Source organism: Antechinus flavipes, chromosome 3 (assembly GCF_016432865.1).
Source record: "Antechinus flavipes isolate AdamAnt ecotype Samford, QLD, Australia chromosome 3, AdamAnt_v2, whole genome shotgun sequence".
Classification (NCBI taxonomy): Eukaryota; Metazoa; Chordata; class Mammalia; order Dasyuromorphia; family Dasyuridae; genus Antechinus; species Antechinus flavipes.
Window position 1 is genome coordinate 422,214,764 of NC_067400.1, and position 12,828 is coordinate 422,227,591.

Here is a 12,828-nt window from a genome sequence, read left to right on the forward strand (position 1 = left end):
ACCTTTTTGCTTTACATATAATCATCTCATTTGAGTCACTCAAAAACCTGGTAACATAGATGCTCCAGGTATTTTACAGAGGAGGAATTTGAGACTCAGATATAGTAATTGACTTAGTAGATAGCAACTCATACAATTAAGAATTGTCAAGGAAAAATCTGAACTTAGGTTTTCCAAACTGGACATTCAGTATCCTTTCTCTATGTAATGGCCCTGTAAAGGGAAAACAGTTTGTTCAGTAGGTACAGCACTGAACTTGGAGTCAGGAAGACCTGTGTTGGGATCCAACTTCAGATGCTTACTAGCTGTATGACCCTAGAGAAGCCACATAACCTTCTCTGCCTTAGTTTTTGCTTCTATAAAATAGGGGTAATCATAGCAATTATCTCAGAAAGTTATTGGGAAAATTAAATGAGTAAATGTATGTAAAATACTTTTCAGACTTCACAATATAAATGATAGGTCCTATTATTGTTGTATATTATAACAATAATAAAATAAAACTAATACCACTTTATATTGAGTACTATCACATGCTTAGGCCAGTTTGTTCTAAAAAATGAACAAAATAACATTCAAGGTATTGGTATCTTGTTATAGTAATTAGAGTGAAAATAAAGACTTCAGGGAAAATAATTTTAAATACACTAAAATGGGAATATTTTACTTCACTTTGGTTGGCAGCTGGTACCAGTTTATTTTTGATTATTAAAATGTTAATATTATGCAATATCTTGAATTTTGCTGGTACCACAAAAGTCTAAATATTTTCCTTAAGATCACTGATTTCAGAAATACTAACTTTAAAATATTGTATATTTCATAGGTTTCATGATGAGATATTAATTTATGGTTGAGTCAGAAGAATAATTTTAATTTTAATCCTATTTAATAGTATATGAGTGATGAATTTGAAAATAGAATTATAATACCAGCAATAGATACTATTATTAAATACATGAATAAGGAATAGTCTCCTGTTCCAAGGAATAACTTAAATCCTAAACTAAAATTTTTTGTACGGTAGTAATCACAAATTTGGTTTCTTTTAATACTTTTTTAGTCCTGTAAAGAATGTTTTTTATAAACATCTTTTGTATTAATGGTTAATCATAATATGGAAAAATGTTATATAGTTGCTGTACCTGAAAAATGTTCCAAACTCTACACCCACAGATTATGAAAAATTCTAATAGGATTTTGTATTGAGTATACATATTGTACAAAAAAAATGAAGTATGAAATTATACTTGTAAGCTAGATTGCTGTAGTTGACACTATTCTTTATATTTCAGAACAGGTGTGTACTATTTGTACTAAGCACACCACAGAATCATAATTATCCAAAGTCCATTGATTTTAATATGTGTTTTGGTTTGTAAACAAAATTATAGTTGTTTTTTCTTGCACATTTTTGGAAATAATTATATAAGAACTTATGTATATGCTTCTAGATGCACTGCATAAATACAAGTTTCATTCACACACAAAAAATAAAATGTTAATATTGGGGATACATAAACAGCAATTTCAATCACAGAAATACTGAGGAAAAAAAAAATTGAGGCTTTCAGGAACCCAATAAATTGTCATTTCAACTTGTCTTGGATTTTATTTTACTTTTTTTTTTTAAGTGTGACCATTTCATTATGTTATATTTATAATGGTTTCCCCATTTCTCTTCAGATAAGACCTTTCTTTCTTTCTTTCTTTCTTTCTTTCTTTCTTTCTTTCTTTCTTTCTTTCTTTCTTTCTTTCTTTCTTTCTTTCTTTCTTTCTTTCTTTCTTTCTTTCTTTCTTTCTTTCTTTCTTTCTTTCTTTTTTTTTTGCTGAGGCAATTAGGGTTAAGTGATTTGCTCAGGGTCACACGGCTAGGCAGTGCTAAGTGTCTGAGGTCAGATTTGAATTCAGGTCCTCCTAATTTCAGGGCTGATGCTCTATCCATTGAGCCACTGAGCTGCCCCAGTATCTTTCTTTTTTTAAAAAAAATTACTATTCTTAAAGCAATGTGTAACTGTTTAATTTTTTTTTTTTTTTTTACTTTTTAGGAGCTTGTCAGTCTTGATGGTGAATATATCTTCTGTTATTTCACAAAATTTTTGTGAACGACTTCTGAACAAAACAGAGCTTCTTTTAGATACAACAGACCCTTTGCATTTTAATTCTTCAATAAGAATAATGCAGTTTCTCCGAAATATTCGATATAATTATCTGCCATTATTAGAAAAGTGCAATCATATGTTCATCAGCAATATTGAGCAGTTGAATTTGAATACCCTCAGTCTTATTCTTGCACTCTACCAGTCTCTGCAGTTTAATAATTTTCCATTTCAAACATTAGCCAGAGAGAAGCTCTCTAAAATGATTGCTCTTTACTATGATCCTGCTAGCTTTGTAAAATTATTTGTTGCCTTGGGACCTTTGGCTGGACCAACAGAAGAAAAAGAGTAAGTTCTTTTGAATATGATTTGCTTTTTTATTTGGGGAAGGAAACATGGAGATTTAGGTCAGGTTGTATAAGAAAACTCTAATAAAAGAAAAAAATGAAAGGAAGTGAAAAATAGCATACTTCAGTCTGTATTCAAATATTCAAGTTCTTTCTCTGGAAGCAGATAGAATGTTTCATCATTGGTCCTCTGGGATTGTTTTGGATTACTGTTGTTGAAAATAGCCAAGTCTGATTCACAGTTCTTCATCAAACAATGTTACTGTATACAACATTCTCTTGATTCTGTTCACTTTACTATGCAACAATTCATATAAATCTTTTCAGGTTTTTCTTGTAATTTCTTATAGCATATTACTATATGCAATATATTGCATTAAAATCATATACCACAACTTCTTTAGCCACTCCCCAATTAATAGGCATTCTTTCAATTTCCAGTTCTTAGCCACTACAAAAAAATACTGCTATAAATATTTTTGTACAAATAGCTCTGTTCTCCCCTTCCCCCCACCTTTTTTTTTGTTATCTTGGGATAGACCCCTACTAGATCAAAGAGTATGTACAGTTTTATAGCCCTTTGTTCCAAATTGTTCTCCAGAATGGCTGGAGTTCACAACTCCACCAATGTATAAGTATCCCAGATTTCCCATATCTCCAACATCCAAGATTTTCCTTTTTTGTCATATTAGTAAATCTGATAGGTGTGAGGTGGTACCTCAGAGTTTTAATTTGCTTTTCTCTAATCAGTAATGATTTAGAGCATTTTTTCATAGGACTATATATAGCTTTAATTTTTCTGGAAAATTTTTTATTCACATCCTTTGACCATTTATCAATTGGGGATAAACTAATATTTTTGTAAATTTAACTCAGTTCTCCATATGTTTGAGAAATGAGCACTTTATCACAGATATTTGTTGGAAATTACTCTTCCAGTTTTCTGCTTTCCTTATAATTTTGGTTTCATTAGTTTTGTTTGTACACAAACTTTTAAATTTTATATAATCAAAATTTATATTTAACATTTTATAATATTCTCTTTTTTCTTTGTACCAAATTCTTCCTTTATACATAAATCTGACAGAGAAATTATTCCTTATTTAATTTGCTTATATCACCCTTTATATGTAAATTAATACCCATTTTGACTTTATCTTAGTATACAATGTGAGATCTTGTTCTATATCTACTGTTTTCCAATTTTCCCAGAAGTTTTTGTCAAATAATGGGTTTTTGTTCTGAAAGCTTGTTTACTGTCATTTATTATAATTTAATTTGTACTTAATCTATTATACTAATCCACCATTCTATTTCTTAGCCAGTAATAAATTGTTTGGATAATTATGGCTTTATAATATAGTTTGAAATCTGTTATAGAAGATGCCTTCTTTTGCATTTTTTTCCTATTGATTCTCTTGATATCCTTGAACTTTTGTTCTTCCAAATGAATTTTATTATTTTTTCTAGTTCTATAAAGTAATTTTTTGATAGTTTGATTTGTATAGTATCGTATAATAATCATCTCAAATCTTAAACAAAAAGTGAGTAATAGAAGTTGAATTAGGGGAATATTCACCATATCTTTTTAAAGTTTAGCAAGGGGGATTTTTTTGGAGGAAAGGGGATTTTCTGTCTTTCTTAGGAAAGAGTAGATCTAGTGGAAGCAAGGAGGATAATCTGGTTTTAAGAGAAGTTACAGAAGTAGGAGTGTGATGATTAGATGAAATTGTACCTAAGTTCTTTTTATTCAGTAGGATGTGGGTTTTTTTGTTGTTGTTTTAGCATCTTCTCTTTGAATTACATGGTGCCAAATATTGTGTGAGATGAAAAAATAGAAAAAAATAGTGGTTACTATTTTCAGGAATGTTATAGGTTAGTTGGGGAGAGAAGAATATACAATAAAACTTTGAAATAATAGTAAGATTGATAATTAAATATTATATTGTATGGTATAGACAATAAATATCTTAGTTCAGAGGAAGGGATAACTACATAGATTAGAATAGTTAGGGAAGTCTTTTTGGAAGAGGTAATACTCAACCTGGGTAGAATTTAGATATAGGCAGAGATAATTAAGGAGAGTATTGCACACAGAAGATAAAGCAGGAGGACATGTTTTCTAAACCCATGCTCTGGGACTGCCTTATAAAATATTCTAAAATGATACTTCATTAACAAAACCCATGGATAGTGTGCAAAATGGACATTTTGTATTTTGAATTTCCTTCCATATTTTTAGAATATGGACTTGCATACAAATATTAATATAGAGGTATAACAGGCATATCTGTTCATAATTTATAGAATTATTTATTTCACTTTTCCAGTAAGCATTGAATAATTTCCTTATTTCACTCTATTTCAACATATCAAGCCTAATTTTTCAATTTTTAAAGTATCAATACAAAATATTTCTTTTTATTATAGTTGATTTACGGAGAGACAAAATTAGAAGATGCACATTTTAATTTCTGTTCCACAATACTGTAGTTGTTTCTTTTTGAGATAATGATTGATTCCTATCCTTGTCTAACTATATGAATAAAACCAATAAAAATGAGATTAGCCATTTAATTTTTCTTATGGAGAAATTTATTTCTTTCCTTTTTATTTTCCGAAGAAATTCCACTCCCAATTTTAGGGAATTGTAAATTTTTCAACTTTTTCAACTTTTTTCTATTTTTTAGGCTTATGTTAGCTCTTCAAATGGTGATGGATGTATTGACTAGTCAACAAGCATTAGCCGTAGTGGTCACAATGGAAGAAATGAATAGCAAAGATTCACATCTGATTGAAAAGTAATTTTCTTTTAAGTTTCTGATACTATAACTGGATTGTATCATTTCAAAAAAAATGTGTATTTTAACTATTACAAAACTTTTTGCATGTATAAAGGCATGTGGGGAATTGTCCTGTTTTATAAATGGTTTTGGAGACAAAAAGAATATCATAATGTATGATTCGTTTCCATTAAAGGGAATTCATAGCCATGCAGACTTTGAGTTTCCTTTAATTATATACTAGTGTTATGACATTGTCATTTTCATGCACATTTGTTTTCTTTTTAATTAAATAAAAGAATTTAGAACAAGAGAAAGTATATGTTTTATTTAATGTTAGTTAAATTATATATAGGATAACTCTGTTATCCAGTTGTTTATTATTTATGTCTTTCCTCTCTCATTATGCTTTTGCTTTGGGATCACTTAAATATTTTTGATCATCTTTATCAGAGATATGGCTGGGAGTAGAGGGGAAAAGACAATAAATTGTGCTATTTAGTAGTAACTCTGACAAGATTTCAGATTGGAGAAAATGGATTTGATGCCAACTGTTTTGGATTAGCTCTTAATTCAAAATGCATTTCTAGATATTGATTGTCTAATATAAACTGCTAAAAATGAAGCATTTATTATAATAATTATTGTTTAACATTGCTTCCAGAATTGCTTCTGTTTTATACAAATACTTGCATGTCTATAAACCAGTGGAATTGGTACAGATAACCAAATCCTTGATCCACTTGCGTCTTCATAATTCAGAGTTTTTTAGAGTTCTCCGAAATCTACTACTTAGGTAAGTTTAAAATAAAACTGTTTGTTTTAGTTTTCATATAAACTATTCCCAAAAATTTTTGGCAATTTAACTGTGTTGAAATATGACATCTCATTTTGAGGGCATAATCTATTGAGATTAAAAATATAGTCATCATCCCATTTCAGCTGTGAGGTGATTCAGGGCAATTCCAGTAGACTTGTGATGGAGAGTGCCATCCTCCTTAGAGAGAATTATGGAGACTATGGATCGAAGCATAGTATTTTCATCTTTTTGTTGTTATTTATTTGCTTGTTCTTTCTTTGTTTTTCATGTTTTCCTCCCTTTTGATCTTCCACCAATCTAGATCTTCTACTGCTCTACAGCTAATAGCTTTTAGTGAATTGTCAGGGATAAAAGAGGTTAAGTGATTTCTCCTGGGTCACACAGCTAGTATGTGTCTGAGGCTGGGCTTGACCCAGCATCTATCTTCCTCCAAACCTGTTTCCCTGTCCACTGTGCCTTTCTGTCTTTCAGATTGACAATTACTTTTATTAAAAAAATTCTTTCATAGTTTAAATGTTTTAGAAATATTTTAGAAATCTTTTTTATACGTAAGCACATTTCTCTTGTTCCTAATAAATGTGTTCTATTTGTCGAATAGAAAAAAAATCCATGTTCCCACCATAAATGAGTTTCTGATTTCTTTCATTGATCCACTATTATTTTATTTTTATCTTCTTCCTTCTTAAATTTTTTGTATTTTCAATTTTTGCCACCACATAGTCTAATCAAACAAGTTGCCTACGTGAGCCCAAACCAGATTAAAACATAATTGAGAAATATTTAACAACAAAAAAAATTAAAATGCAGCAGAATGTAGATAATATGAATGTGTGGTTTTTTTTAAGTCAGTATACAACTCTGCAGGGATCCATTTCTATCTGAGTTTGAAACTCCTTATCTTGTCAGTGTATAATGTTTAATTCAGCAATTACTTGGTTATTTTAGTCAAAGGATCTATGTAAAGAACTAGGGAATTAAAAAAAAAACTCCAACAAAAATGAAACAATCTGTCTCTTTAAGGAGCTTACTTTCCTTTTCTTTTTAATTTTTAATTTTTTAATTTAATAGTATTTTTTCCCAATTACATGTAAAGATAGCTTTCAACTTTTTTTTAATATAATAGATTTTTATTTTTCAAAATACATGCAAAAATAGTTTTCAACATTCACCTTGAGAAACCTTGTGTTCCAAATTTTTCTCCTTTTCTCCTGATTTCCTCCCTTCCTAGATAGCAAATAATTCAATATAGGTTAAACATGTGCAGTTCTTCTAAACATATTTCTACATTTATTATTCTGCACAAGAAAAATCAGATCAAAAGGCGAAAAAATGAGAAAAAAAAAACCCAAGCAAAGAACAATAAAAAGGGTGGAAATATAACACTGTGATCCACATTCAGTCTCCATAGTTATCTTTCTGGATTTGGATGGACAAGTTCATTGGAATTGTCATGAATCACCTCATTATCAACATTTACTTTTGTAAGATTGAGTTCCAAATTTTTTTCTCCCTCCCTCTTTTGTCACCCTCCTTCCCAAGACAGATATAGATTATACATGGACAATCATTTAAAACATATGTCCATATTAGTCATGTTATGATAGAAAAATCAGAACAAAAGGGAAAAATCACAAGAGGAAAAAAAGGCCAAACAAACCAAAAAAAAAAAAAGTTAAAATAATATGCTTTGATTCACATTCAGTCTCCATAGTTTTCTTTCTCTGGATGCAGATGGCATTTTCTATCCCAAGTCTATTGGAATTTTCTAGGATCAATGTATTGCTGAGAAGAACTAAATCTATCATAGTTGATCATCACATAATTTTGCTGTTACTGTGTACAATATTTTCCTATTTCTGTTCACTTCACTCAACATCAGCACATCATTTCTTATAGAAAAATAATGTTACATTTTATTAATATATCAAAACTTAGTCAGCCATTTCCCAATTGAAGGACATCCAGTTAATTTCCAGTTTCTTGCCACCACAAAAAGAGCTGTACACTTTTGTACATATGGGTTTTTTCCCCTCTTTTATTCTCTATTTGGGAAACAGACCCTACTGGATCAAAGAGAATGCCCTTTGGTTGTAGTTCCAAATTACTTTCCATAATGGCTAGATCAGTTTATAACTCCACCAACAATGAATTAGTGTAAGGAGCTTACTTTCTATTTGATAGAATAGTAGGTGACAACAGTGAACTATTTATCATCTGATAAATGTCTTATTTCAACCTAATGTAATTTATACATAAATTCTTTTTTTATAAAACTGTTTTATCCTTTTTCTTTTCTTTTTTATTTTAACAGCCATTTGAAAAATAATGTTATGCCTGTTGAAATTTCTATGTTGGTCCATGTTATTGCAAAACTTCCTTTTCCTCACTTGGATGAAATAGGGCTTTCCCGGTTGGAACCCATTTTACCACAATGTAGTTTAAGTGATCTATGTACTTTTGCATCATCTCTTTCAAAATGGTTTCAACATGACCATTCATATTTGGACAATATTTATCAGAAAAATATCAAACTACTTCCACAATTAAGTGCCTATGCTTATCGGAGATTACAAAAAGCTAACAATTTGAATGTCTTATGGGAAGAACTTAAATATGTTCATGGAGAATGGTTTGAGGAAGAACTTCTTGAAGAAACAATTCTCACCTTGCAACGCTTGGCTGACCAAATCACATATAGAAACATTACCAACTTGGCAGCTTTTATTGTCAAGACTAACTACCTTAGTCCTCCGGTGCTTGACAAGATAGCTTCTGTGACAATTCAACAAATCAATAAGGTACTAGTTGAATTTCAGTGTTTCATATTTAGCTTTTGTAAAGATTACAGTCCATTTTATGTATATATATTGTTGAATTTCAATGTTTCACATTTAGCTTTTGTAATGATTACGGTATAGACAGTGAATTGTAGTGAGTGGGATATTCATCTTTGAGTCACAAAAACCTTGACTCAAATCCTACTGCCAGCCTGCCTAGGTCGTGACCTCTATGCCTCTGAGTTTTAAGTTGGTTGTATATGAGCTGCATCCCCACACCATAATTCCCCATAATGGTAAAATTACAGACCCTATTGGCATGATTTATATAAATATTATATTAACTATTAAGAGTATGATTACATGTTTTGTGTGGTTTATTTAGTAGAGCCATCCTGAGCCCTGTAGTACGTATGAAGTCATTCTGTGATTTCTAGTTTGATTCTCCATCTTTTTCTGTTAGCAATTAAACTGGCTTTCTAAACTTCAGCTCTCACACCTCAGCTTCCACTGATGGGTGACAATTTTGAGAATCTAATAACAGGCTTTTTATTACACCATTACCCATGGGTAGCCAAACAGTTGTTGAAAGTGGAAAAGAATGTAAGTGGTCCAGTGACTTTTGAGCACTCAAGAATTTGCTGAGTATCTTTGTAAAGTAAGAAAGATGAGTGAAAAAATTCAACCCACTCTATGGAGTTAAGAGGTCACAAAGACAAAAACAAAATATTTTCTGCCCTCAAGGAGTTTACATTCTGTTGTAAAGCATTCACATATAAAGATAAAACATGAAAATCATGCCTTTCAACTAAAGTGTTGCTTGATGATGTAAATATTGTACAATGTACAATGGGATTCACTTCTGGAGACAGATAATTTGTGTCAAATTGAAATCTCTGGTAAGGCTATATATTAATACTAGATGAGATGATAATAAAAATTTCTAGCATCATACCTTTAGATGTTTTAAAATGACTATCTCATTAAAGTATAGTAAAATAAAATTTAATTCCTAGTTTTAAAAGTAAAAGGATTTTTTCTTTTGTTTTTATTTGTACCTTTAAAATTTGCTATAAATTGCTAAATGAAGGTCATCTCCTAGTGTGTATTTTTTTTTTTAAAGGATGGTGGTATCTTTAGTTCTTGAGATGCTATGATTTTAATCTAGCATTATAAGATACAGTTTTATTCTGTATATGAGAATTGTTGATTTGAATAAAATAATTTTATTCAATTACAATATGCCCTATTAAAAGTTTTTTTTAAAACCCTCTTCTATTTGCATAATAATCTGATTAGTTAGAAGTATTAAGTATTGCAAATACCATTAGTGTATTGGTTTATTTTTCATTTGTGGATGAGTTGCAATTTTCATCATTAGAGAGAAATCCTGAATAGATAACATTATAGATTTACTGCAGCATTTTGGTATATCTACTGTAATTCTGAGAGAACTTTATCACTAATAAATTCTATTATTAAGTTGTATTAGTTGGCTTCTAGGCCCCATATTTATGGTTCTATAATCTAAGAAGTTTTATTGAATTAATATTTAAAATCTAACAACTTCATTCTTTTTGTTCAGATCCATCCTTTGGCACTCCATTCTATTTTGCTTCCCTTCAGTGTCCTTAACTATGATCCGCCCCAAAAGGATGAATTCTTCGGAACTTGTATCCAGCACCTTAATTCACATTTAAGTAGGTGTACTTTGTTGAAATGAACTGTTGGGTTTGAGAATGTTTTCATTGTGCAATTTTAAGATGAGCATCAGTATCTGGTCATAAAGAAATCATTCATTGTTGAGTACTTTAAAAAAATAAATTTAGGCATTCCATCCATATTCAGTATGTATTATAAATTATACTCTTTCCTCTGTCTTCATTCCTAGTGAATCTAATCTCTGTCATATTTATTGGAAGATAGACTTAAACTTTGACTTTGTTCTCCTGAAACTACATCCTGGTAGTTCCTTAATGTTTACTACATAATATCATTTTGATGAGGTGATGAGATGATGAGGTTAGACAGGAATGAGTGAGTTCCTTCTCTCAGAGACATGAGTTCTGAGTGAATTTGCTAACCCAGAGGCTATAGTAAAAAGCTTTATTGTTAAAGAGACTCTAAGAGAGATTCTCTAGGGGTGGGGAGGCATGTCTCAAGGAGAGATCTGCAAAGAGTCATTTTTTGAAGATCCATTTTATGTATGAGTCTAGGGGAAGTTTGATAATTCTCAATTGAATGTGAAATCTTGCCTGGAGTTGTAACTTCCCAACAAGAAAGCTTATCTTGCTCTGAGAGGATGCTTTGGAGGTATAGATCAAAGGAGACATTTTTTTTTTTTTGTGCTTTTACATAATTTTACAGAGTTCACTCAGGTCATACAGAGTTCACTCTCATCAATTTCATTACACCCATATATCATAATTTTTCTCTTTTTTATTCTCCAATCAGTGGACACTCTTTATTTTCACTTCTTTAGGAACAGAGTGCTGCTATGCATGTGTTGACATTTGTTTCTGTCTTTTGACTTCCTTGAATTATATGTCAAGAAGGAGAATTGCTGGGTCATAGGATTTGGATAATTTATTCACTTTTCTTAATTTACATTGTATTAGGGGAAACAATATATACACATAAAAGTATATATGATGTATATAAATGAACAAAAAGTAATTTTATGTGTATGAAGGGGGAATAGTGGCTGATTGAAACAGGCATGATCTCATGTACAAGGAATCATCAACTGAATTTTGAAAGTTACAAGGTATTCTGAGAAGGAAATGAGGAAGGAGAGCATTCCATTCAAGGTGGATGACATTCTATCCTGCGAGGTAATAGCAAGATATCTGGATGAATGGTATAGGATATAAAGGGAAATTGATTAAATACTATTTTGTAATAAAACACTATGCTAAATGCTGGGGATGCAAATGAGAAAATCTTTACTGAACATGCAATCCAAGGAGTGGAGAAGGGAGAGACACAAGAAAGTCAAAAAGGAATTGAGGGAGGGAAAGTGATATCCAAATAGAGTGCAGAGTGAATTCCAATCCAACGAACAGTTAATGGGAAGCTAAGAGTTGGCAGAGCTAGAGTTCTTAGTGCTTTCTCCTAGCCTCTTCAGTCAGAGGGGTAGAGAATCCTGAAAAGATGTGAGTACCAAAGCTGGTGAAATCTGGAAGGCATGATGAAGATACTGATGAAATGCCTTCTTGAGAGCATAATGATGGCAGAATCCAAGTGCAAGGAGTGAAACTGGTGGAAAAAATGTGCTATAGGAAGGAATTTTGCCAGCTTAATGGAGGATGGACAGGAGAGAGGTGAACAGAGATAATCCCTAATTCTCAAGCTCTGTAAGATTTTATGATACTAAAGGAACCTTGGGTAGACAGGCTGTGTGTCTATCATCTGAAGACCGTAAAGTCACCAGGAAATAACTCAGATGATGAAGTTTTTTACCATAGCAACTCTTAAAAGCTAGCGGGACAGTGATCTGTGTCAGTGGAAGGAATAATCACTTCAAGGAGATTAAATTCAACAAGCATTTATTAAGTGCCTACTTTGTTAGCCACTCAGCTGGGCACTGGAGGCACAAAGAAAAAAATGGAAAGCAGCTTTCTTTCACTAAGGAATTTGCATTTTCCTGGAAGTGACAAATGTATTTTCAAAACAAAGATTGTTGCTTTTTTTAGTTTGATCAGAATAGTATGAAAAAAGGACATGGGATTATCTTACTCTTCTGGAGTGGTTTTATTTTGATTTTTTAAAATTTTGATTTATTGGAGTTAAGTGATTTGCCTAGGGTTATACAACTAGGAAGTATTAAGCGTCTAAGAATACATTTGAACTTGAGTCCTCCTGACTTCAGAGCATGTACTCTATCTACTGTGCCATCTAGCTGCTCCTTGGTTTTATTTTAATAGATGTGGTCACTATTACTACTACCAGAGGATATTGGATTTTCTTCATAAATATATATAACTTTCTAGTTATTGAATT

At 31.2% G+C, this 12,828-nt stretch overlaps 1 protein-coding gene across 1 annotated transcript in view; it reads left to right on the top strand.

Annotated features, from left to right (window-relative positions):
• The window catches only part of FASTKD1 (FAST kinase domains 1), a 50,864-nt gene that overhangs the window by 28,917 nt on the left and 9,119 nt on the right, over window positions 1-12,828 (top strand). The window contains exons 5-9 of the mRNA XM_051986212.1: window positions 2,049-2,447; window positions 5,137-5,247; window positions 5,894-6,025; window positions 8,361-8,847; window positions 10,412-10,526. Of these exons, the coding sequence (XP_051842172.1) occupies window positions 2,049-2,447; window positions 5,137-5,247; window positions 5,894-6,025; window positions 8,361-8,847; window positions 10,412-10,526 (1,244 nt within the window). The remainder of the gene's footprint in view (window positions 1-2,048; window positions 2,448-5,136; window positions 5,248-5,893; window positions 6,026-8,360; window positions 8,848-10,411; window positions 10,527-12,828) is intronic.